Genomic DNA, 27478 nt, shown 5'->3' on the forward strand with positions numbered 1-27478 from the left:
TGCTTTTTTGGCAGGATGTGCACCTTTCTGTTTGCAAATAGAAAAACTCCCCTTTTTAACCAGTTTCTTGCTGCCTGAGTAGACTTCACATGAATGTGGCGAGGAGAGGTTGTAGGTTGCGCACAAGTGCGCAATCCCTCACACATGTGAACTGGCTCCAACAAGAGAGGAAATTCGCTTTTTTCTGTGATAGTGCAAAAAAATGTTTATGGTAGACCAAAACTTGGGGCTAGGTTGACAAATGTGCGACTTTCATAGGGTAGATAAAGAGGAAGTCGCTTAGTTTTCACTGTCCGCGTTGTTAGATTGTCAGATACGCAGACAAACAATTCTGAAAGAGCAAAACTGGAACATGGTGGATTGCGAAAACAGTTTTAGTTAGCAGGTCGTAAAGCAGATGATGGATTTGGCCCAGAGTCCTCACGCTTTGTCTGCGTTTTTCTTCGTTCTTTTGTGCATGACAGCATTTTTGGCCAAAGCTCAGCAGCTCTCACAATTTGAAGTGGCACCTTCTCCATCAACTCCATCCTCCGCTCAGTCTCCATCTAAATCGCCTCCCCTTCCCCCCGGAGAAGATCCTGACAAGTAAGTTCCCTTATGCTTCTCCTTACAATCCAGATCTTGTCGATGCCCTCCTTATATTCGCACAAGCCCTTCTTCTCTCTCTTTGACAACCTTGTTGGATAGCGCAGCCTTAGTTTGTAGGATTTGGGTTCTCTTGTCTGCGCAATTGTATTACTTCTGTCTTAATCTGGATAAGCTATTTTTCTTGAACTTGTGCTCTCCGCTAGGCAGGTTTCAGAGCATATTGAGGTGAATAGCCTTTGCATCATTGTAATTGTAAGGCAGCATCAATTGGCAATCTATTGATTGAATGTGTGAGAGCAGCAAGTGAAGTGAAATACATGGACATAATTTTCATCTGATGCTTTAATGCTGAAGAGAGAATGCATTGTATGATCAAGTACCAAATTATATCGAGTGTAAGGGCACAAGTGTGCGTCATGTTACCACCCATACAACAAATGAGACTGATTAAAAAGCTGAGACAAAGTGTTTCTAGGTAAGAGAAGCGGTAAACAGAAGCTAGGTGAATTATTTATTGAATGAAATAATTGCTTCTTTTCAATTTTCTTAAAAGGAACTACCGACCTAGCTATCTTGGTCCTATATATTGCATGTTTTTGCAGATTAATCAATCCGTTTTGGAGACAAGTTACTGAACCTAGTTTTGTATACTTTTTGGAGATAAGTTACTGGACCTTGAAAGGACAAAGGCATGCTTATTTCATTGCATTGATCCTTATTTCCACTTGCTGCAGATTTCAGCTTTCTTTGGAGGTAATGTGGGATGGAATGGTTACTGCTCGAGATGCCCAGACAAAGGAAGCTAGATGGTCATTTTCTTCAGGAAGTCCTTTAAGCTCCGCTCATGGTCCAGTGCTGGATGCTTTGGAGGGTAAAAACGCATCACTTGGCATACTAGGCGAAACACCTATTTCTGATGACGAGTTTGTCTTCTGTAGCTCGGACTGGAGATTATACTCTTTTGACAAAAAGCATGGCTTACAGGTGTGAGGGCGTTTGAGTAGGAGGGTTTGAGTTTACTTGGTCAGTGTTGTGAGCTTTTGTATTAGACGATTATTGATCCTTTTACTTAACAGGTTCTTCCAATTCCACCCCATGAGCTTGTTCAAAACACTCCCACTATCTTAGACGGGGCTGTCATCCTTGGCACTATGACCACTTCTGTGTTTGTTCTAGATACTAAGTCTGGGAGCCTTGTAAAGACATTTGATTCTAGAAATGAATCATTCACAGCCGGCCATGTTGGTGAAGAGGACCTATGGCGCTATTTAGAAGAACTAGTCACAAAACCGGGCAATGCAGATTACCTTTTCTTATTAAGGAGAGATTACTCAATCAAGTCTGTGTCACTGGCAGAGGGAACGCTTTTGTGGAATGTAAGTGTAGCAGATGTTCGATTGCATCACATCAATCCTGATAGCTTGCTTCAACTTCCAGGATCAGGGGAAAAAGGATTGAGGGATATTCCAGCACTTCCACCTGTCCCACTACCTGCTGCATTGCCAGGTGGGCATGAGAGGAATGTTGTGTTGCCTCCAGATGGAAAGCAAGATATTGTTTCACGATTGCTACGCCTCAGTTACATTAAAAAAACTAGCATAGTTGTAACTGTGGCATTAACTTGTATCCTTGCTCCATTCTTTATTTGGATTAAAACTCCACCGAAGCAAACAGTGAAGAAGCGAAAGCCAAGGAGAGCAAGATCAGGGACAGTGCCCACACCAGAAGAGCCTACACAATCTTCAAGTCGTACTCCAGAAAGTACTGCCAGTTTGCAGTCATCTTTGACTGATACACAGGTGCCTTCATACGACGCTAACAGTGAGGAGACCATTTTAGGGAGGCTACGTGTACTGACTACCAAACAGATTGGGTATGGAAGCAATGGGACTATAGTATTTGAAGGTTTTTTGGGGGAAAGACACATTGCTGTCAAGAGAATGCTTACACTATACTATGATAAAGCTCAGCAGGAAATCAATAATTTGATAAAGTCTGATGAGCACCCCAATATCCTCCGCTACTACCATGTTGAATCAGATGCGCATTTCGTTTATGTTGCTTTAGAACGTTGCCGGTTCAGCTTGAATGATCTTGTTCTTGCCCAGAGTGTCAAGCGCTTTAGAAGCAATGGAATTGAGCGTATGCCTGGTGATATTAGCGACGAGGAAGTGCGAAGTGTCACAGAAAAAGTTGGAGATGCTGAGGATTGTCAATTGTGGGATGATTTGAATCGCCCTTCTGCAAAACTTTTACAATTGATGAGGTAAGATTTTGATTCATCTCTCAGCAAATTGTGTATTTTTGGTAAAGAGTGCAGCAGCACTATGATGTGTATCTACTCTGGTTTTATGTGTACTTTCTTGACGGAAGTATGCAGATGGGGCTTCTCTTTGTAATACAGCTGACAAGCGGTTTCTGAAGTAAACAACTTTGCACGGTGGTGCCATCTATAAGTTTGCATGACTTATATTTGCATTAATTTGTGTGCAAATCTCCCGACATAAAGTAGGCTTCTGATGATTCTAATTTAGTGAGCGTCGAAGAAGATCTAGTTGTGTCGAATTTATTCTGCATGAGAGTTAGGTTACAACCCTCTTATGCCATTCTTCTTCTTTAGAGAAGAATAGGCTGCAAATTGTTAGTTATTGTAGATGAGTGTTGCTCTATTTTGTACTAAGAGCTCTGCTTGAATGAGTACTGCGGTGTGTATGTCAGTACCATGACAGTGGTGAAAGCATCCGGACAGGTTGACACTGAATTTGGTTGATCTCAGGAGTTCTATGTATTGCCAAGGGCTCAAAACGAATGAGTTTGTCTTGCTACAATCGCTAAAGTTTGGCTCTTTAGCTCTGTTTAGATTGTTGCTCCTTCATTTTTCCTCATGGCTTATTCCATTACGTGGTTTACGATGAATTTTACCAGCGCTCACATACTTTTTCATCAGAGAAAGAGATTGTAAACTTAGGCTTGTTGGAGAATGTGTCATCATCAGATGGGGTGAGCTCCGTAGCAAACTAGGGAGCGTTGCATTAGACTTACCACCCGACCGATCAAAGAGCCACCTCTCTGAGCGAGGCTCTTGGAAGTGTGTCAGCTAACTCATCAAAACTGCCCCGTTCAACTGGTTAAAGACCGCCTACTGGTCCTGATATGTGCATGGGGTCTTATACATTGTTCATGAAATATAAATCTTGTGTACTTGTAAATTGTTGTGTTGACAACAGACAAAAGTCTGAAAAAGTACAATTTTTGTGCAAGAATTTGTGGTTTTCAGTATTAAATAATATTCCTTACTTGAACATATATCTGCTTTGGCTGTTATCTCCGTTTTTTCCAGCACCGGACTCCAGTTGATAAAATATTTAAGCGTTAGTAACGTGCTTTGCAAATGGCCAGGGATATTCTGGCAGGGCTTGCACATTTGCATAGTGTGGGAATAGTGCATCGTGATCTCAAGCCCCACAATGTGTTGATAAGCCAGGGATGGTCACAGGCAAAACTTTGTGACATGGGTATAAGCAAACAGTTGGCTGATGGAGTAACCGCACTTGACTCTTATTCTACAGGTAAGAATTGTTGGTTTCCAGCTTGTTGTCGGCAATAATGGATCTCTTGCTTTACCAAGTGACTTTTATAACTATATTTGGTGGAGTATCTGTCAATGATGTGGCAATCTTTGCAGGTCCAGGAAGCTCTGGCTGGCAAGCCCCTGAACAGCTTAGGCGGGGTGCACCTCAAACAAAGAGTATGGACTTGTTTAGTCTTGGTTGTATACTGTTTTTCAGTATAAGTGGTGGCTATCACCCATTTGGTGCACACTTTGAACGAGATCACAACATTGTTAATGGAAAGCCTGACCTGTTTCGGATTGAGCACATGCCGGAGGCAACAGACCTGATATCAGCTTTACTTCAGCATGATCCATTGCAAAGGTAAGAGGTTGGTGGTTTTGTTATTTGTGAATTGTATGTTTGAACAAATTCTGTTGGATCCTCCAGGTTTCTATTTGGAGAAAGGTGATGAGGCACAGTGTTTTATTTCCTTTTTTTTTTGGGGGGGGGTGGGGGGTGGGGTGGGGTTTGTTGTTCTGGCATTGCTGCAAGCAAACCTTCAGAGGTTTTATGACTCAGTCAAGAACCTTTTCGACTCTTCAACAGATGGGAATGTCTGCTCAATAGATTCGCCATGGGTGATCATCTACTAAACATAGACAATGTGTGCGGTATCATCTAAATTAAGGGATTTTTCTGCTCACATATTTTGTCTATTATGGAGTACCTTGAAATTACCTTTCTGATATTTTTCCTTTGAAGCCCTGATTTTTTAACATGAAGTGGATTCAAGTCATGTTTTTAAGTGCATAATGAAACAAGGTGGGCCATCGATTGGACATTCACCGTGCCAGGTGAATTGGAAGATAAAACGTTTAAAGCGTTTAGCCGGATGCTTTAATGGAGCCTCTACGTGAATGCTATTGCATCATCATCTTGTTAAGGTGCCCAAAGAGCCTCTATGTGAATGCTATTGCAGCATCAGCTCGTTAAGGTTAGTGCCCATGATCAAGAGTGAAGAAAGATACGCTATCTGGATTTATAACAAAGCCTCCATGGTGCATACATCATAATTCATCATCAGCTTGTTAAGGTTGGTACCCAAAGAGCCTCTATGTGAATGCTATTGCATCATCAGCTCGTTAAGATTAGTGCCCATGATCATCAAGAGTGAAAGAAAGATAGGCTGTCTGGCTTTATAACAAAGCCTTCATGGTGCATACATCATATTTTTCAGTCATCATAACTGCTCTCCCATAGCAAGCTCTATCCCATGCATGATAGTGAGACTCCTGTCACAAAGTGATGGCATGGCAGGACCTTGGACCAGATGGAGGAGAGCCAAACGCAAATCCCCAGCATTTGTGCCGTAAAATGTGACGGAATCTCCGTATGTCTGAAAGTGATGCCAAACACGAGTGATGATGTGGCCTTGGATGCTGGCACCTTTTTTGGCTAAAATTATTGAAAGCGTTGACCTAACAGGGCGTCGATGCTTTTGGGCTTCTGCTGTTGATATCATATGCTTTTTGGTTTGTGTGCCTTCATAAGGAGACCTAGGGGTGTCTCTAGTGCTCTTTGAAGTTCAAGTATTAACATTTTTCAAGTCCTTCGTGTGTCTGTTGTTGATTCAGTGCCTTGCTAGTGACTTTTCGGTTACTTCTAGGGAGGATCCAATCTGACTTTATGCAGCATATGTTATGGAAGGAGACATACAATTTGACAAGGAATATGAGCGGGAGACCAAGTCTGAAGATAGAGGAATCTGAAGATAAAGCAGCAGAGGAATCTGAGATAGGAGCCAAAGAAGAAGAAGCCTATCATGAGAAAGCTTAGGATGAGGAGGTTGAGCGAGATGACGCTCAGTCTGAAGGCAAGGGCGCTTACGATGAGGAACCTGGAGATCCTGTTCTCGTCGATGACAGATGGAGGTGCAAGTTTATATGGATCTGTGCTCAGGACCTCTTATGCCAAGCACATATGGACTCCGCTACTGACGGAAGTCTACAAGAGGTGGCAGAACACAGTAAACCCTAAATCAAAGACGCCAATGAAAGTCAAAGCAAAGCCAAAGCAGACATCTTCTACCAACAAGAAGGGATCAACCTCCCTTTTTTTTTTTTTGCAAGGAAAAGATCCTTCCATAAGTTAGTATTAAGTGTCCAAAGGCTACAAACCACTTCTGCGAGAGAGGGCTACATGTGAAATATGGGGAGACTCTCCTAGTGAGAAAAAAGTATGTACAATGAGGGCCAGATCACGGGTTGGGAGGAGGAAAGAGCCACACCGGTGGCCGGTAGTGCGATCTAGGCAGTCCTCGAACCATGGTGAAGAAAGGCCCTGGGTGCCAAAGTCGCAAAAAAGCCTCTTGGCACTCTCGCATGCGGTCGGAGCTGCCTTGAAGTCTCTCAAACTGACCCCTGAGTGTATGAATCAGCTCCAACCAAACGTCACGAACAGTCTCTACCGTTGAGACAGGGCGAGCCTCGAAGATGTGAAAGCAGCGGGCCTGCTAGATGAACTAGAGTGTCAGGCTGCATACGAGCTCCTGACACCACACTCTATCACTGCACCACTCTCTGGGGGATGAGCTCTGTGGCAAGGTGAAGTGTAGGTCGACCCCCCTGAACCACTATCATCTTGCTTGTGGAAGCCAACTCAAAATGGAGCGGAGGGCACGTGAGAGTGGACCAAGGTGCAGCACCCTAAGTGTACTGTCGGGTTGTGGAAAGGGCTGGCATCAGCCGAAGAACTTGAAGCCAAACTTGCCGTGCCATGGGGCAGTCCCATACACAGTGGTTTCGGAACCCGAAGCCAAACCTGCTGTGCCATGGGGCAGTCCCACAAACAGTGACGCTGACTCTCCAGAGGATAGCCACAGGCTGCACAAGCTGTCGGGTAGCCGTTGTGTACCAACCAACTCTCAACTGCTGTAGCCCTGTGCGCAACTAGCCACTGAAACATAGTAACTCTCCTCGGTTGCGTGCTGTCCCACAACCTCTCCAAGAAAGCCTGACAAGAAATCGGCTATGAGACCCTCCTCTTGCCAGTGAAGTGTTGCAGCTGGGCGAGCCTCGCTTCGTGCTGCTAGTATGTGTCGCCCCAGGCGAGCTGTGTATTGGAAAAAAGGAGTCCCTGAGTGGTCGGTTGAAGAGAGAGGATCCCGCCAGAACCACTCTCCTGGGTCCCACTGCACTCGTACCAGAGGGCGGCTCTCCCAAGCCAAAGCCGCCAGTGTCCTAACTCAAGATCTGATGGGGCAGGATCTATGACACAAGTCCTCCCACAGATGCCCACAAATTGGATCCTCTGAAAACAACACTCTGCCACTTGTGGTGCCTCTACTGAGACTCTGGGAAGATGACCCTCACCCTGAACTTCGAAAAACATGTGTGGTACCGACTCCGAGAAAGCCCTAACTGCATCTGGGAGCTGCTGCCTCAAGAGGGGTATGCCACTTAGCTGGTATAGCCTTTGTGATATCCTGACACATGCTCTGCACTCAGGTGGATTTTTACAGAGATGAGCCGAGTTGGCCTGAGCAAGAGCTGGGAGGACCGATTTGAGCCTACTTAGGTCCTGGGAGCGGCCTGGAGTAGCACTAGCCCACTTGCATGGAGGAGCGCTTGAGGCAGCCTCTTGTTTGGAACCCCACGGTTAGCAATTAGAGAAGCCACGTGGTTGGTAGCAAGCCTCACGTTCCTTGGGATCCCATGGCAGAGGGTCCAGCCCGCCCTCTCGGCGACTGGCTAGTCTTTAGGCATTCCCGAGGAGATTCGGAGCATCCAATTATTAGGGATGAGGCCAACGCCGCCCGTATGAGGGACTCGAGCACGAATCCCACTCCTCCTTCCAGGGCTCCTCCCCCGGAAGAAGTCCTCTGACCACAAGCTTCCCAAGGAGGGCTCTGCTCTGTTGTGCTCGGTCGATCATCCCCAGCCCTTCCTGAGAACATGCTAAGGTGATGACTTGCGAGGACACTTTGGCCCGGGCTGAGTGGTATTGGGTATCGCACCCTGACCACAAAAAAATCATCATCAGCCTCTCCAACTGGCTGATGTAGGAGCTCGAAAAGATCTGGCAAGATGTTATGTAGCACAAAGTAGCCAAAAGCACCTGGTTGGCCACTACAACTCTGCCAGCCAAAGAGAGCCGTGCCGAACTCCAATGAAGAAGTTTCCTCCTAATGGAGAGTAGGGGAGCAGTCTGCTTTTTTGGAACAAATCCAAGCCAGGTAGCGTACAAAAGGCCCTAGGGGGGGATCCTTGAAGCTCTCACCGGGCGACCAATCAGGCGTAGGAGCACTACCAACCCAGGATGCCATTGTCTTCCTCTAGTTGGTCAATGCTCCTGATGCACAACAAAACACCTCAAGAGCCTGCTCACACGTGTAGATTGCCCTTATTGCCCTCCAAGTACATGCCTGAGTCATCAACAAACTCAGCGTCAAGTAGCTCGACTCCCCTAATAGGGAGAGCTCTAAACCACTCAAACCAACCTCCTACAAAGTCAAAAATCTGCTCATTGCCTCAGCATAGGAGGAGAGAGGAAGGGGGCAAGAGGGAAACCCTGTCTAACCAAACGCTTAAGCATGAAGAGTTCCCCTCTTCCCCCTGCCAAGAGCACCTGATTGTGCGCACATCTGTAGAGAGCTGACATCCGCAATTGGCGCCGACTGCTTTTACTAGTAGATTTTAACCAAGATACTTTTCGGAGCTAATTGCTTTTGATTTATTGTTTTTGGGGGCTTTGCTTTTGGCATCCCTTTGTAACCTTTATAAGTGACCCAAGGGGCTCACTTCTCAGAGCATTTGGACGCAGAGTTTGAGAGCGAGCACTGGCGGGCTGTTGTACTTTGCTCAAAGATTAATATAAAAGATATACCGAAAGGGGCGCAGTCTTTGGGGCCTCTCTCTCTTGGCATGGAACTACAGCGGGCTGTGTCGACTCTTAAATTTGTGAAGTGTTTTGAAGTGAATCTCCGCTGTGTTGCGACAAAATCTTGACTTGGGGTGTCCAAGTTTGTGTCAAAGTTGACGATGCGGAAGCGTAGAGATCAAAAGAGAGAGAGAGAGAGAGAGAGAGAGAGAGAGAGAGAGAGAGAGAGAGAGAGAGAGAGAGAGAGAGAGAGAGTCTCCTGAACCAATTAATCTTGGCAATGAATAACTGAATGTGTATACAATGGAGGCAAGGGGTTGCTTATATAGCAATCCCTGTAAATTGCCCTACCCAAGACTTTGACAAATAAGTAAAATAAATACCTAAAAGCCAAACTAAATAATGGGATCACATTGAGCAGTTCACTTGAGATGCCTAAACTTTAATACCCTCTCTGCAGCTCATAGTGGACATCAATAGTGAGACCAAGTCGATGAAGAAGCTACCATGGACACCCCAGTAGTGGCCACCTGGATACACCTCGGTGTTGCTCTCCTCAACTTTGTACCTGAAAGTAATGCCATCTTGAGCATCGGTTGCCTTTGTAGAAACTTTGAATTGTAGACTATACGATGTCCACTGTCCAATAATCCCCATTTGTGAACTGTGAACACATTACTTCTAAAATATAAAACTCCAAGATAATGAATTGTTGGAACACATCCTGTCCATAATTTGACCAACAACAATGAATTGGCTAGCCCATCCATAGTGTTTTAGACGTCTGATTGGTTCCCTGCCAGATGCATGTGCATTGAACTCCGACCTACGGGTCCAAACACCAATAACTTTGAACTCCAACACAAGGGTCCAAATTAATCATAGGGCGCATTGCTTGCCCCTCTCTGCCACTCACAAGGCTCTTATTGGCTGAAGCTAGTGGTGACAGCTATCATTTGACTAGAAATTTGACATCGAGGCCACTGTGGCCACCGTGACGTGTGCCATGTCGATCTCCTCTGCCAAATCTTTATTACCGTAATCTTTGTCCGGCTTGCCTTTATCCTTGTCTTCAAGTGAATTCTTGCTTTTGCCTTTGGTTTCCAACTCTCGAGCCAAACAAAGCATTGAATCATAGTCATGACTGTGGTCGTACCTCTCGGGTACCGAGGCAGCTAACTGAGTACTGGTACTGCCATCCTTGTCCAACTGACCTTTACCGTTGTTCTCTAGCAAACTCTGCCATTTGCTTTTGACTTCACAAACTTGAGCCAAACAATTTGCCGGGTTCCTTGAGAATTGTACCGATGCACAGGCCGCTAAATGGATGGTTGACGATCCGTTATCCATAGCTTTTGGTCGGTTAATCTTGCCTCTTTTGTTGCTCCCCGACCGCTTCAAAACCGCTCCCAAGCCGCTCCGATTTAGCTTCTGTCTCGGCCTCTTTTGAGCCGCCGGGTAGCACTTCAATGGTGGCTTTGGAATGTGCACCAAGCCGGCTCCTAAACACATTAGGACGCCGAAGTCTTTCCCTCCAAGAGGTGGCCGTACAAAACTCCACCAAGCTGTTTTGCCAAATTTTCCCTCCAAGATCCTTGCCTCCAAGGACTGCAAGATGGGCACATAACCACTCCCAAAACTGCTCACAGCCCTTGGGGCTATTGCCACCTTCTCCCTCTCTTTATCTTCAGAAGCACCCTCCACAGCCCACAGCCCACAGCGTTTCAAAACGCTGGGCTAAGAGCAAAGAAGGGCTGGGTGGGAGCGTTTTAAAAAGCGCAGGAGAAGTGGCTGGAGTCCGGCGCTGTTGGGGCGTCTCATAACACGAACGGGAGGGGGGTCAGGGCGCTGCATTCTAAAAACGCAGGCAGGCAGGGGGAGCTTTGTGGATTGACGGCAAGGGAGGGAGGCGCGGGCTGGGGGGGGCAGTGTTTTGAAACGCTGTAGTGCAAAGGGGGGTCGACGACAACGGCTGCTCTGGAAGCTAGCGTTTTAAAACGTTGCAGGCTGCTGCTCCTCCTTCCGGTTGCTCTTCTCCGTGCTGCTCCTCCACGCCAAGGCCTTCAAGGAGCACACAACTCTGATATCATGTCAAAGTCGACGATGCGGAAGCGTAGAGACCAAGGGGAGAGAGAGAGAGAGAGAGAGAGAGAGAGAGAGAGAGAGAGAGAGAGAGAGAGAGAGAGAGAGAGAGAGACCAATCAACCTTGGAAATGAATAACTGAATGTATATACAATGGAGGCAAGGGGTTGCTTCTATAGCAATCCCAGTAAATTGCCCTACCCAGGACTTTGATAAATAAGTAAAATAAATACCTAAAAGCCAAACTAAATAATGGGATCACATTGGGCAGTTCACTTGAGATGCCTAAACTTTAACAATTTTGTTGCAGTGGTATCAGAGCACAGCCAATTTCTCTTCTACCGGGAAATTCGATCCCTTTTCTCGTGACACTTATGGATTTCGAAAAGAACCAATCAACCTCTTATGCAACCACTGAGGCGGGAGGAGGCAACGGAGAAAATTCAAACGACTTAACAGAAGATGAGTACGAGCCACCTCGGCCTACATAGTATGAACTTTTTGGAGATACAAAGTCGATTGAATGGGTCGTCAATCTTCTTTTGCATGTGCACGAAAGCAGAAGAAGCAGGACTACCCAGTTCTTCTTCCTCTTCTTCTGACAGTTCTTCTAGCTCTTCCGACTCGAGTGAGGAGGACAAAAAGGGCAAGAAGCGAAGCAGAAAGCAAGCTTTGGAAAGGACAAGAAAAAGGCAAAGAAACTCAGATTCTGACCAGTTTCTGATAGCTAACGGAGGAGTTATCCTCTGACAGTTTGGACTCCGACGACCACATGTTTTATGCGAAGAAGAAGCATTTCCACAAAGCCAACCAATACGATTTTCTTGAAGATAAGAGCAAGAAGACTAAGGAATTTAAAGTGGGTGGATATGTCAAAGTCGACGATGCGGAAGCGTAGAGACCAAGGGGAGTGAGCACGAGAGGGGGAGAGAAAACGAGAGTCTCCTGAACCAATCAACCTTGGCAATAGATAACTGCATGTGTATACAATGGAGGCACGGGGTTCCTTATATAGCAATCCTAGTAAATTTCCCTACCCAAGACTTTGACAAATAAGTAAAATAATTACCTAAAAGCCAAACTAAGTAATGGGATCACATTGGGCAGTGCACTTGAGATGCCTAAACTTTAACACCCTCTTTGCAGCTCATAGTGGACATCAATAGTGAAACCAAGTCGATGAAGAAGCTATCATGGACATCCCAGTAGTGGCCACCAACTGGATACACCTCGACGTTGCTCTTTTCAACTTTGTACTTGAAAGTAATGCCATCTTGAGCATCGGTTGCCGTTGTAGAAACTTTGAACTGTAGACCATACTATGTCCAATAATCCCCATTCGTGAACTGTGAACACATCACGTCCAAAATATGCTGTTGGAACACATCCTGTCCATGATCCGACCAACAACAATGGTGCACTCATCCATAGTGTTTTAGACGTCTGATTGGTTCCCTGCCATATGCATGTGCATTGAACTCCGAGCTACGGGTCCAAACACCAATAACTTGAACTTCAACACAAGGGTCCAAATTAATTATAGGGAGCAGACATTGCCCCTCTCTGCCACTCACAAGCCTCTCTCTGACTGAAGCTAGTGGTGACACTTTCCTTTTGACTAGAAATCTGACGTAGAGGCCACTGTGTGCACCGCCATGTGTGCCATGCCGATCTTTTTTGTCAACAAGTGAATGCCTGCTTTTGCCTTTGGCTTCCGACTCCTGAGCCAAACACAGTGTCGGATCACAATCATAACAACTGTGGTCGTATCTCCCGGCTATTGAGGCAGCTAACTGAGTACTGGTACTGCCATTCGTGTCCAATTGACCTTTGCCGTTGTTCTCTAGCAAACTCTGCCATTTGCTTTTGACTTCACAAACTTGAGCCAAACAATTTGCCGGGCTCCTTGAGAACTGTGCCGGTGCATAGGCCGCTAAATAGATGGTTGACGATCCGTTATCCATAACCACTTGTTGCTTTTGGTCGATGTCGGGGGCACTCGAGCAAAGGGAGGCCATGATGAAGCTGCAAAGAACTGGTAATCTGGTACCTTCTTGCACTTCCAAACTGGTCGCACAAAGCAAGCCGATCAATAAACTCCTCCAATGCCCTTCTCTCGGGGTTTCGCAATCCTTGCCTCCAAGAGTTGCAAGATTGACTCCATGCCAATGCCCAAAGCCGAACTTTCAGGCCCTCTCTTGATTCCTGCTCTTAAGCCAAGGTTGCTCCTCGAATGGACACTTCTCAAGCCGGCCATCACCATCGCCCAATGGGCAATCACAAGCGCTCTCCCACTCCTCTGTCGGAAGACTGCGTTTCAAAACGCAGGACACAAAGGGGGGCGAGGTCGCCGCTGTCCAAGGGATGCCCGACTGGGCGGCTCAAAACGCAGGTCTTGGGGCTGTTAGACATGGCAAGCGTTTCAAAACGCACAGGGGGGGAGGCGCTGCCTGGCTTGGCGTCTCAGAACGCACATTGCACAAAGGTTTCCATCACGTAGCGCTATCGATAGCGTTCTGAAATGCTATCCGTAGGGGGACAGTTGAGCTCTCCACCACGCAGGAGAAGAGGGCGCTTTTCGGCAGTGCTGGGGACAAAGTTTTAGAACGCAAGCAGGAAAGGGGGGGGGGCAGCGACACAGGGAGCCGGGGAGGGAAAACACTGGATTCTTCTCTTCTCTTCACGGTGTTGGCTCCTCCACCAAGCGCTTCAAGCTGTAAGCTTTGATGCCATGTCAAAGTCGACGATGCCGAAGCGTAGAAACCAAGGGGGGGGGAGAGAGAGAGAGAGAGAGAGAGAGAGAGAGAGAGAGAGAGAGAGAGAGAGAGAGAGAGAGAGAGAGAGAGAGAGAGAGAGAGAGAGTCTCTTGAACCAATCAACCTTGGCAGTAGATATCTGAATGTGTAAACAATGGAGGCAAGGGTTGCTTATATAGCAATCCTAGTAAATTGCCCTACCCAAGACTTTGACAAATAAGTAAAATAAATACCTAAAAGTCAAACTAAATAATGGGATCACATTGGGCAACTTACTTGAGATTCCTAAACTTTAAGAGGATAGTGTCAATAAAATTTGAATCCTTTTCTGGGTTCCGAGATGCTCTGAGGGCTTTGGCCTCCATCCATCAGTTTGACATAGCCTTCTGTGGAGGGTATTACTCAGAGCACTCCAAGATCAGGAGGGTTGTATCTTTTCTAAAAGGAAATGCTCGAACATGGTGGTCCACTCTTCGCTTGGAACCATCTTCGGATGACCAAGGGAGATTCTTGGATGCATATTGCAAGAGGTTTTGGGACTCTTTTCTATCGACCTCTTCATTTAAGAAGGTCACCTTTAAGGAATAGACTGAGCGGTTTTGCTGCGGACTATCTACAGAGATCCGAGATCACTACCTTGAACAAATGTCAGACTCTATTCAAGAATTAACGGGTCATGTGAAATGGGGGTTCTCGATTCATTCGGGGAATTTGACTTACCCCATTGATAAAATCTTGACTCGGAGGACCAGACAGACTTCGAACAATGAAAAAAGAACCCCTAGGAAAAGAAAGATACATGACCCCGATTGACTCTTAGGGAAAGGGCTAACTATCTCAAAGAGGGGAAGTGTTTTGGTTGCGGGGAAAAAGGGCACATCTCTGCAAAGTGCCCCAACAAGGCACAACAAGGACAGACTGAAGGCAGGCCAGAGAGTTCTAGAGTAGCAGAAGAACGTGGCAAAAAAGACAAGATGAAAGGAGGACTGGTACCAGTTTGCATGGGAACCGACCCAAGCCGGATAGATGAAAGTACAAAATTTTGACGAGCTTGGGGCAAAGTGAAAGATCAGGAAGCCCTTATCTTCTTTGATGGAGGAGCCAAGTCCAACTTCATTTCACTTGGATTGGCGGCGAGGCTCGAGATTATGCCCGACAGGATGGGGCCACCTACGGAGGTAGTTCTAGCGGCGCCGGACGGGAGGTAGCCATTACGCCTGTCATTGGCAAACTTCGTTTGCATTGTCAAGGGTGTTTAGGGCACGAGGACTTTTACATCATGCCTTTGGAAGGGTGTGACGTCCTCCTAGGAATCCCTTGGTACCATAAGAACAACGCGGTGGTCGACTATCGGGCCAAGAAAGCGACTTTGACAAATAAGAAGGGCATAAAAATTGTACTAGATGTAAAATTGAAGGGCGAGTCTGTCCCTATTGTATCGGCTTCGACCATTTCAAAATTAATAAAATCAAGTCTTAGTTTACTCGATCTATTTGAAAGAGTGGAATGATGAACATTGAACGAACATGTATGAACTAGACAAAGAACGCCAAGATTTTCTCCACACATGTGCTGATTGTTTCTCTGAAGGCCTGCTAGGCGAGTTACCCTCATCTCGTCCTAAGGACCATACTATTGATTTAATTCCTGGAAGCACACCACCGAACGGGCCTCCTTATCGTGCTAGCCGAGCCTAGAATGAAAAAATCATGAACCAAGTGAAAGACCTTCTAGAAAAGGGTCTCATCCAGGCGAGTACTTCACTCTACTGCTCTCCGGTTTTACGGGTACTAAAGAAAGACGGATCTTGGAGGATGTGCATCGACTATAGAGCTCTCAATAAAATCACTATTAAGAACAGATTTCCGATTCCAAGGATCGATGATCTTCTTGACCGACTTCAAGGATCCTCTTGTTTTAGCAGGATTGATTTGAAAAGCGGATATCATCGGATGAGAATCGCTTCGGGAGATGTCTACAAGACAGCCTTTCGGACAAGCTTTGGTTTATACGAATTTTTGGTGATGCCTTTTGGACTTACCAATGCTCCGGCGACTTTCAATCGAATGATGGATAGGATTTTCCGAGAGCATCGGTCTTTTGTGGGCTCTTTCTTTGATGATATTATAGTTTTCTCCAAGGATGAAGTAGAACATCGACACCATTTGCTACAGGACTTTCAGGCATTGTGTGATCACAGATTAGTTATCAATGCCAAAAGGGGCGAGTTTTTCTTACCGGAGGTACACTTTCTGGGACACAATCGGCTTCGAGTAGGTAATGACTGAGTAAGAGCATGGATCATTGCCAATAGCTCTTTCTCATAAGTTTGTGCTGTCAATTCTGGCCTTGAAAACAATCTGCTTTCATAAGCAATCACATGGCCTTCTTGCTTGAAGACCGCTCCAAGACTACGACCACAAGCATCGCAATAAACTTCGAATGGATTTGGCAAGTCTGGCAAAGCCAACACTGGTCCAATAGTCAGTTTTTCCTTAAGTGTCTGAAAGGCAGTCACCTCTGTCGATCCCCACGAGAAAGGGACTCCTTTCTGAGTCAAAATGTGCAAAGGGGAAGCTACCTCTGCAAACTTCCGAATGAACCGCCTGTAGTAAGAACACAACCCCACGAAGCTTCTAACTTCACGAAATTCTTTAAGTCTGGCCAATTACGGATAGTCTCAATCTTGGCTAGACCATCAGAGTTTACACTACCTCTTGTCACAGAAGCAGCTTTCAAAAAAGCAGACGCGGTGGGCTAACATCTTGTCACAGTTTCTCTTCGAGATTGTCCATGTTCAAGGACAAAAAAACTTAGTGGCATATGCATTGTCTCGGAAACCCCTAGTCTTGGCTATTTCCGCGATCCATCATAGAAGCTTGGAGGATATGGTTGATCAGTACGCCATTGATCCAGATTTTTCCGATGTTTTTACTCAGATACAGAATGGGGAGATAGTGGCAGGGTATTCCATACATGATGGCTAGTTGATGAAGAAAACAATGTTGTATGTTACATAGCCGTTGAGAGAAAAGGTTTTGGCTGAGTGCCATTGTTCACCTTTTACGGGTCACCACGGCATTGACACCACCTTGAAAGGTGTGGAGCGTTATTTCTTTTAGCCAAGACTCAAGAAGGATATGGACGACTTTGTTTGCAGTTGTTTAGTGTGCCAGAAGGTCAAGTTTGACAGGCATAAGGCACAGGGGTTACTACAACCTTTACCCATTCCCACCTGACCCTGGGAAAGTATTGCAGTGGCTTTCATCTTTGATCTCCCAAAGACACAGAGTAGGCACGATGGCATTTGGACCATCATTGACAGATTTAGCAAGCAAGATCACTTCATTCAAGTGAAGAAAACAGTCAGGCCGGACCATTTAGCGAGACTGTTCATTGAACAGATATTTGGATTACATGGCATGCCTGAGACAATAGTCTCCGACAGAGATCCCCGATTCACGAGTTTGTTTTGGAGGGCTATTTGGGAGAACATTGACACACGGTTGCAGTTCTTGTCATCATTCCCCCGCAGATAGATTGGCAATCTGAGATTGCAAATTTAGTTGTTCAGGATTTATTAAAGTCTTACATCTCTGATCAGAAGACTCAATGATAATTTTTTTTGTCTTTTGTGGAATTTGCCTACAACTCGATCCACTCTTCGACAGGGAAGGTGTAACAAACAGCTGACGTGCCAACCTACTGAAGAATGGAGCTACCGGCTGAGGTGCCTAAACCCTAGAAGAAGCAGAAGCAGCAACATATTTCCGAAAATTGCCTAACTGCTGATGACGTGACAGATTTCCAAAAATTTCGTTGGCATGATGACGTAGCAGGTTGTACGGATTTCCACGTTTCGCGCTGGCTGATGACGTGGCAGGTTGTACGGATTTCCGCAAATTACGTTGGCAGTTTTTGGCTTTGCTTTTTGGACCAGAAGCTTTTGAATTTTGAAGGCTTTTGATTGTAACTGCTTTTTAGGCCAAGGGCCTTTAAATATGAGGTTAGGGCTCATTCTCTGGCATGCTTCTTGGAGAACGTGCAAAGTCTCGAGTACCGGCTTGTACTGTGTTGATGCAATATAAAGAAATACCGAAAGGGGTGCCAAGGTTTGGGGCCAATACTCTCTGGGGTGGAATTCTGCCACTCCGTGTCGCGTGTCGTCTCTCTCTTTCTGTTCAGTTGTTATTTGAAGTGCTTAAAGTCTGTTCAGTTTGTTCTTTTCTATTGGCATGTGGTGCCCGTCTTGTGACAGAAGGCGCCATTTGAGATAATCGAAGGTGCTCCGAAGGTCCACTCTTTCTCAGCACTAAAGACAAGATTTTTGAAGCTGACCAGTACACGAGGGACTTGGATAGTGCTTTTGCCAAGGTCCGGAGGCTTTAGAGAAATCTCAAGAACGACATAAGAAGGTTGCAAATCGACATCGACAAGATTTGAAATTAAAGGAAGACGATTGGGTGCTCTTACAATTTGAGAAGGCACGCCTAAGGAAACGAAAGGGAAAGGAGCAGCTTTTTCCAAAGCTTAACATGAGGTATCATGGCCCTTTCCAGATTAAAGAAAAGATAAATGATGTGTCCTTTCCACTCAAGCTGCCCGATACTTGGAAGATTCACAATGCATTCCATATGAGTCTCTTGAAACCTTTTAAAGGTGACGTGCCAATTGATGGGGAGCCTGATGGGCAACCTGAAGTGGAAGAAAGCGAGGAGATACTCGTTCTTGAGCAGATTTTGGCACACAAGGAAAGAAAGATGAAAGGTAAAGTGATTTGGCGGTTCTTGATTAAATTCAAGAACTATCTGGCATTAGAAGGAAAGTGGATGGAAGAGGAGGACCTAGCAGATACTCCTCAAATTTTGGACCTTTATCTTGAAGCATTCGGTTTAGCATAGTCTACTCCGATAGAACCCCGAACTCAGCAAGGGTGAATCTGGTGCAGTGGGTTTGCACAAGAGGGGAGTCACTCCACTCCTTTGTCAACAAATTACTTTGATTTGAATGACGTCACTGATGTTCCCTTTGGGTTTCAGGGATACTAATGGGCTGACAAGTATTTTGGTGTAAAATTGAATATGATTGATTTATACTCTCTCACTTGACTTGTTTGAGTGCAGGAACTGAAAGACAAATGACTGCAGCATTTTGGTCTCATAAATCTCTATAGACATGATCGTAATAAGGATTAGTTAATCGGGCATCGGTGAGGTCCGGAATGGATCTAGATGCGATTACTAAATACATTACTGGCAGTCATGGTCTGAGATTCGGAATGATTTTTTTTCGTGTGATTTGTCTTGTGATGTCCTGTGATGTGATTGTCGTTTTTGTACAAGAGCTAGATGTGTCGTGTTGTCACAAGACGGGCACCACGTGCCAATAGAAAAGAACATATTGAACAGACTTTTAGCACTTCAATAACAACTAAATTGAGAGAGAGAGAGACGACATGCGATACGGAGTGGCGGAATTCCACCCTAGAGAGTATTGGCCCCAAACCTTGGTGCCCCTTTCGGTATTTCTTTAAATTGCATCAACACGGTACAAGCCGGTACTCTAAACTCTGCACCTTCGCCACGAAGCATGCTAGAGAATGAGCCCATGGCCTCATATTTAAAGGCCCTAGGTCCCAAAAGCAGTTTACATAAAAAGCCTTCAAACTCAAAAGCTTTTGGTCCAAAAGCAATGCCAAAAAGCTGCCAGTGTAATCACGGAATTCCGTACAACTGCCACGTCAGCACTGTCAGCGCATTTTGCCGAAATATGCCACGTCAGCACTATCAACGTGAAATGCGGAAATCCATTTCTACCACGTCATCATGTCAGTGCAATTCCGGATTTTTTTGTGTGTGTGTGTGGGTCCATCTTTATTTTAATCCTTTGTCACTTGGGGCCCCATCAGACGGGGTCCCCATAAGTTGGTAGGACTTCTTCTCCTATTACTTGTTCTTCTTAGGGTTTAGGCCCCTCGGCTGGCATCTGTAAGTTGGCTCCATTCTTCAGGGCTTTGACACGGCAACAGTTTGTGACACGTGTCTAGTGTGTCGGTACTAACACTCAGTGTCTACTAAGACAGTTTATCGCCTATGTCTGTTTTGCAACCGTAATCGAGGGCGATTACAATTCTTTCAAGAGGGGGGTATGTCATAGATTGATGACGTGGCAGTGCAACCCAGACACAACAAGTGATGACGTGGCTGATTGTACGGACACTTGGAAAACGCGCTGATTGGCTGATGTGGCAGCGTATTGATTTTTACGCGTTTTACGCTGGTGCTGACGTGGCTTGGCTAAACCGATTTTTGCAATTGGCGCTGATTGCTTTTACTAGCAGATTTTAGCCAAGATACTTTTTGGAGCTAATTGCTTTTGATACACTGCTTTTGGGGGCTCTGTTTTTGATATCCCTTTGTAACCTTTATAGTGACCCAAGAGGCTCACTTCTCAGAGCATCTGGACGCAGAGTCTAAGAGCGAGCACCCGCGGGCGGTTGTACTTTGCTCAAAGATTAACATAAAAGAAATGTTGAAAGGGGCGCTAGTCTTTGGGGCCTATCTCTCTTGGCACGGAACTATGTCGGGTCGTGTCGACTCTTAAATTTGTGAAGTGTTTTGAAGTGAATCTCCGCTGTGTCGCGCAAGGTTGCATTTGTACGTAACGTACGGATTATATCCGTACCGTACAATCGTACCGTACGTATGGATAGGTTCCGTACCAATGTTTTTTTTAATGAAAAAATTTCAGTACTATTTCAAGCGTTTGGTCTATTTTTGCAAAACGTCTTCTGTGGCTAATTATTGAGGGCTTCTGGTTAGAACTTGCAGGTACTGTGCAAGGTGCAGTTGATCAGTAAGATGCCTCGCAAACCCAACCCAATGTGGGAGACGCACACCCACGTGATCAGAATAGTTACTACGCGCTAGGTCAGCAAGGGTCGGGCACTCGTCAGTGGCAGTGCAAATATTGTGGGGAAAGCAAGATAAGTACTATTACTCGTGTTCTCAAGCATCTTACAGGGATAGGTACTACAATTCATTGCGATGGCTGTGAGAAGATTCCACCTCTAATCAAGGAAAACCTAATTCGAGAGCATTTCTCCTCAACATCGAGTGCACCTTCGAGGGGGTCTTCGATTTCACAGGATGCCTTGCAAGATGGATTACTTGGGGACCTTGGTGACAATCCAGGAGATGGAGGGATGGGTTCTGGCTCTTAGACTACTGTGCCCTCCAGTGTCAACACTAGTAGGATAAGAGCTCGTGTAGCAGGGCATGATGAGGAGGACATTGGGGATGAATGGTCTACAGCTCCCACCAATGCACCGAGGGAGACCACGTTGCCTTCACGCGTAAACTCTCAGTCTTGGGTGAAAGAGAGACAGAAGATAGAAGAGATGGAGATTGCTCGCACTCTTGTAGAGTGCAATATTGCATTCAATGTGCTTCGAACAGATCAATGGAAGAGGATGGTCAGAGCCATCTCTCAGGTTGGCCCCACGGAGTGGACTGGCTTGGATTACAACAAGATGCGTACAAGTATGCTAGATGAGCAGAAAGCAGTCATTGACAGAGCAAGTCACTCCAGCAAAAGCTGGCTGGCAGATTTTTGGGTCTTGTATCATTTCTGATGGATAGAGTGATGTACATAGACGCCACATCATCAACATTCTAGTCTCATCTTGCCTTGGTACGTACTTTCTGAGAGCCGTGGATGCCGGAAAGGCAGGTGAGAAGATCACTGTAGAGTTCATCTACAAACATATTCGTCAGGCCATTCGTGAGGTGGGAAAGGAGAATGTGGTGCAGATAAATTCAATGTCTCCATCTGGCTGCTAGCATTTCTTCTCTTTGTGTTTTTTGTTCTATCTCTGCTATTTCAATGTACATTGTTTGGCTACTTGCAGGTTGTTACCGATAATGCTAGCAATTGCAAGGCCATGGGTGATATGGTAGAGAGGGATTTCCCTCGCATTGTGTGGACTCCATGTGCCGCCCATTGTCTAGACTTACTCATGGAGGACATAGGAAAATTGCGGTGGGTTCAGCCTATTGTGTCTGAGGCAACGAGGATTACTAATTTTTTTCGCAAGAAGCACCAAGCTCTAGCGATCTTAAGGAGCCACAACACATTGGATATGGTGCGGCCCTCGAAGACCAGGTTTGCATACGTGTACCTTGTTCTTCAGAGACTGTACAGGTTGAGGGACCCACTTTTGCAGACTGTTGTGGATCCAAAGTGGCGCCTAATGCGCCATGCAAGACAGGAGCCTACCAAGGCCATTCGGAGGAAGGTTCTAGATGAAGCCTTCTGGACAGAGGTGCATAGCTTTGCCGTGGCTTTTCAGCCACTCTTTGTTCTCTTATGCGTGACAGATATGGAGGGATCTACCCTTGGTCTAGTATTTCACCTTTTCATGCAGATGAGGGGACACGTTGAGACGTGCAGGACACTACCTCTAGAGCGGTAAGAATCATTAGGTTGCTTACCTTGCTTTTTTTTAATAGAATGATAGGCAATTTGCCAATCTCAAATTCAATGATTGTTCTTTTTGAACTTGCAGACGGAACGACATTCTGGCTATTGTAGATGCGTCGTCCCATTCATGGGATGGCGGCTATACTCCATCCCTTCTACAAGAAGCCCGAGCTTTTGGGAAACATGGCAACGTAAAATCAGGAAATCTTGGATACCCTAAGTGAAGATTCTGTTCGGGGCTCCTCTGACAGCTTTTTGCGACAGAATCTTGACTTGGGGTGTCCAAGTTTGTTACACCTATTGTGCGGTCAGAGCGAGAGAAAGATAAGTTGTCTGGGGCCTGCACAAAGCGTGCATGCTGCCAAACATCTGAAACCCTCAAGGTCATATATAAGCGCTCCCAAGCTGCCAACTCAACCCCGTGCTCAGTAGAATGGGCCATGGCTACCTCCACTCCTATCTGAGGGGTCCTTTAACATGTTGAAGTCTCCCCCGACTGTCACAAATGGGAGCGCATAGCAATATAAAATAGACTCGGATAAATAGAATTTATCACTCAGTATTGAAGCCAGAGGATATATATATATATATATATATATATATATATATAGAGAGAGAGAGAGAGAGAGAGAGAGAGAGAGAGAGAGAGAGAGAGAGAGAGAAGATCGACATAGTATTGGGGACCAGAAGATGGGCTGGTTCCCCCCCCCCCCCCCCGGTAATAGTATCTTTATTACTGAGGAGAAGTCTTTACAAGCACTTGAACCAAACGTATTACCACGTTCGTTCTAGAATAAGACTTGATGGTTCCCGGAAGCCTCGGCTTCCTATTCCTAGGGAAAAACCCTATTCCACGGAACTTCCGTTCCTTATTCCAAATCCTCGAGAATCAAGGTTCTTTGTAACGATTGTGACTATGTTAACAACAATACATCTACTCCTAGTTGCAGATACGCTAAGTGCCATGCCAAGGAGGACCCCTGCGCTTGGATGGTCACACCCCTTGGCCCAAGAGACGTGCCTCTTCGCCAAAAGCCACACTTCTTCAACGACTGGTCACACCCCTTCGCTCTACGGGTGCGACTCTTCGCCTAATTGCAGCTCTTCGCCGAAAGGACGTATCTTTACATCTAAACTCATGTCTCTTCACCATGAGACGTGTCTTTTCATTTGTGTCTCTTCGTCTCCTATATAAGGAGCCTATTGTACTGCGTTTTGAGAGTCATTCAATCAATCAAATACAGAGTCTTCTGAGTCTTTCCTTGAGTTCAGTTCAGTTTCTTAAGTCTTAGTCATGAGTTTAAGTACTTAATAAAGGATTAGTACCTAGAATCCTCACAGTGGTATCAGAGCAATTTTTTTTCCTCCTCCCGTGGGTTATGCAGACCACTTAGCCTCTTCGCTCAACGTACCCCCCTCGACAACCCGCACGTTTGTATGGAAGAAGGAGAACGAATGAAATCCCCAAGATTTTTCCCTCTTCTCCCCCCCCCCCCCCCCCCCCCTTGCACATGTGTTAAATTACCACTTTCGGGCAACACTAATGCAATGCGAGATGCTCTCTTAAAGTCTCGGAGGTTCGACATGGCAGTGATGGCGGTGCCCTGTCCCGCGTGACGGGTGGAGGTACTCAAACTAGCCTCCCCATGTCCCTTTTACCCTCTCGGAGCCTCTCCAAGTGATGCAGCCCTTCCAAAGGACACATCTTTTAAAACATGCCCTTTCGCATGGAAATGACCTTTTTCTTTAAAAAAAAGTGACCCTTGACTTTTTTTTAAAAACCTAACCATTGGACACCCTCTCCTACCTCAAAAAACGGGGATTTATGTTTTTTTAGTCCTCCGCTTTGACGCGTGAGCATATCAGCCCCCCCCTCTTCGATTGCGTGCAAGAAACCAACCCCCCGTCCCTTCCTTGGGTGCGCCTCATCACAACCCCCCCCCCCCCCCCCCTTTCTTCTCCTTGCGCGTGATGTGGGCTCGCTGTGTGCTCTCGAAGGCGGATTTGCATGGCTGTCCAGAAATTACAGCAGCAAAATACTTCAATTTTCAGCACCGAATGATCTTCTTCTTCGCCACTTTTACCTCCCAGGAGTGATGCTTATCAATCTCCTTTCTAATGCTTGAGTACTACATGCTTTTTCAGCCCCCTTTGTGGTGAACTCTCGCCTCTCATTGTGGAAGCAGCTGGTAGCCGCCTTGGAACAAGACATCTCCTCACTTACAATGAAATTGGAGGCTCTCCGGCGACAATTGCAACAACCTTTTGGTATCAAACAGTTTTCGACGGTTTGTTAGCAATCTATGTCTCACCCTCAGCATGTTTCTTCAGAGACAACCCAACGCAAACTCACTTTGCTTGAGCAACAACGTGCTCAGAAGCAACATTCTTTGCAGCATGACTGCTATAACTGAACGGCCGAAGTTCAGCCATTTACTAACGCTAGGTATCTGCAGCAGTCAGCGTTTTTGATCAGCAAATTCAGCCTTGAAGAAAACACAGATTTTCAGCCTTATGCACAGTAGCAGATCCCCCCCAAGTTGGTTGCAGATGCTCCCCTATTTTCAGCCATCAAAACGCAGCCAAAACAGTCATTTTCAGCCACCAAGAAGACCATGAAAATCAGTAGATAAAAGATCCCAGATTTCAGCCATCAAGTCGTCGTCGTCACCACCGTCGTCGCTATCGGCATAGAACAAGTTGCATAGTCCATTGCATTCGCATTGTACACCTTTGTGCAATCAAAGTAGACCACTCTCGCCGACGAGAGTGGGGCCTTCGGAGGAGGGTTTTACAACCTCTCGGTGTCGTATTTCTTCTCTCTCCTTCTCTCAGTCTCATTCACTTGCACGCACAATATCCACTCACTTTGTTCGTGATCATAGCACTCTCCATAAGACGGAAAGCTCTCTCTTTTTCTAAGAACTAAAAGGAACCTTGAGCAATAAAGATCACTAATCTTGAGAAAATACAACATTCATTCCGTTGCACCTTACATTGGTATCAGAGCTTTGGAAGTGTTCTGCATTACTCAAGGAAAGAACCACAAGAACCACAATAAATTTTTTTTCTTGTTGAAGTTGCATGAACCCAAGTTTACTGGGACGTGGCGATTCCTAATCGTGTTTTGTTGAAGAGTGACAGGAATCCCAAGAAAGAAGGGCTTGTCCAGCCTCCCCTTGTGTCTCTTTTCACTTATTGAGAGCGGATCGTGCACTTAGTGGCCGGCCAATCGACGTGAGGTGGGAAAAAGCAACCTTGGTGTGAGCGCAAGGCCGCCAAGGGGTGTGCCCGTAGAAAAGGGTAGAACTCGGGTGAAGAGAAGATTTTTCTCCAACGCGATTTGCAAGCGAAAGAAAACCTCAAGAACCTCAAGATTCTCAAGAACCCAAGAACCCAAGAACCAAGACCCTCAAGACCCAAGTTCCTCGCGAGCTTAAGAACCCAAGATTATAGTGGATGGTCGTCATCCGAAGCGGAATGGATACTTCGCATACAAGTGATGAGCATGAGAGAGGCGACGAAGACTCGTCCCCACCCGGAGATGATTTCTTCAACCCTTCCCCTTCGCCATCTACGCCAGACCCTATGGAGGCAATGATGAAGCAGATGATGGCCATGATGGATAGATAGGAAGACAAGCGCCTTGCTTTAGAACGTGAGCGCGACGTAAGAAAAGAAAGAAAAGAACTAAGGAAGGAAGAAGCGGCAGTAAGAAACGCAGCATTGGAGGCCTATCGTGCCGCTCATAGATTGGCTTTGGAGGCCAAGCGTGAAGCTCGACGAGAGCTACGCACTCAAGAATTGATTGCCCAAGTCCTAGCCTCGAAGACCGAACCACCCAAAGATCGTAGAAGTTTGTCAGGTGGCGCAAGCCACGACGCGGATTCCAACCATCCAGTCACAGAAAAGTTGATTTTCAGTAAGTATGACGGTAAGATGGATGCTACAGTTATTCATTCTTGGTTGCATCAATTTAATGCTGATTTTGCGACAACTAAGAAGACAAGCAATAGCAAAGTTTTGACGGCAGCTATGTACCTTGCCGGTGATGCCATTAATTGGTACCACGCATGGCAAGAGGCACAGCTAGCCGCGCACCTAGAGGCAGCCGACGATTTCACGTCCCTCTCTTTTAGTTGGGCTGATTTCCAAGACAAGCTCAAGGCGCGGTTTATGCCACCTCAATACCTCGCACGATTGAAAGACGATTGGCGCGCTCTCAAGCAAAATGGTATGCCGGTTATATCTTTTTCTAATCGTGTTTTGTAGCTAGGTACCCAACTACGCATGTCGGATGATGAGCGCAAAGAGGCTTTTCTCTTTGGATTGGACGAGTATATCAAGTACGATGTCGAGGTATTCGATCCAATTGATCTCAACAAGGCGGTAGCGATTGCTCTCGCACACGAGATGAAGCACAACAAGGGAAAGCCTAAGGAGAACAAGACTTCCACAAGTACCTCGCAAACTTCTCAGAACCCCCAGAACAGTAAGAATGGTAAGAATGATAACTCTTCTAACCTATCTACCAACAGTATCTCATCAAAGAATTCTTCCAATGAATCTAAGGATAAGGCTAACACAACTGCTAAACGTAAGCTTACTCCAGATGAAAAGGTAGCACAAGGAATTGTAGGAGATACATCACATCGGAAGAACAAAGCACTTATATTAAGGAAGGTCGTTGTTTTCATTGTCACATTTAGGGTCACATAAAAAGAACATGTCCTAAGCTTGAATCGAATGAATCTAAAGAACCCACAGCACCCACTACATCTGTCAATGCAATGAATGATAACACGATTGTGCCCAAAGTTTCTCAGGACCCTTCCATTGATGATTCTCTCATTAAATGTTATGGTCGTACGTCGGGGCACCGTTTTGTCATATTGTTTGACCTAGGTAGTATGCATGATGTGATCAGTTCCTCTCTTGTTGAGAGAGCCCGCCTCGAAGTTAGTCCGAGATCTCCTATCGAGGTCTCTGGCTTTTGTCCTGGTATGGACGCTCTCATCTCGAAGGAGTGCCTTGATGTGTTGTTTGCAATTGAACAGACTGCCTTCACTAGAAGATTTGTTGTTTCTCCTCTCTCAGGATGTGATATGATTTTAGACATTAAATGGTTTCGTGACAAT

General features: G+C 45.9%; 1 protein-coding gene across 3 annotated transcripts in view; it reads left to right on the top strand.

The window, feature by feature from the left end:
* The first annotated feature begins 249 nt into the window (after positions 1–249).
* Positions 250–27478, top strand: part of LOC147437720 (serine/threonine-protein kinase/endoribonuclease IRE1b-like) — a 48070-nt gene continuing 20841 nt past the window's right edge. The window contains exons 1-6 of one of the 3 annotated variants that reach the window (XM_086487219.1): positions 448–585; positions 1323–1459; positions 1527–1572; positions 1665–2854; positions 3988–4157; positions 4274–4523. In XM_086487219.1, coding sequence (XP_086343345.1) covers positions 1395–1459; positions 1527–1572; positions 1665–2854; positions 3988–4157; positions 4274–4523 — 1721 coding nt within the window. In that variant the 5' untranslated portion in view covers positions 448–585; positions 1323–1394. Of the gene's footprint in view, positions 586–1322; positions 1573–1664; positions 2855–3987; positions 4158–4273; positions 4524–27478 lie in introns of all 3 variants that reach the window. The other 2 variants (XM_086487217.1, XM_086487216.1) reach the window with 2 other exon arrangements.

Source organism: Adiantum capillus-veneris, chromosome 17 (genome assembly GCF_014529385.1).
Source record: "Adiantum capillus-veneris isolate H3 chromosome 17, ASM1452938v2, whole genome shotgun sequence".
NCBI classification, from domain to species: domain Eukaryota; kingdom Viridiplantae; phylum Streptophyta; class Polypodiopsida; order Polypodiales; family Pteridaceae; genus Adiantum; species Adiantum capillus-veneris.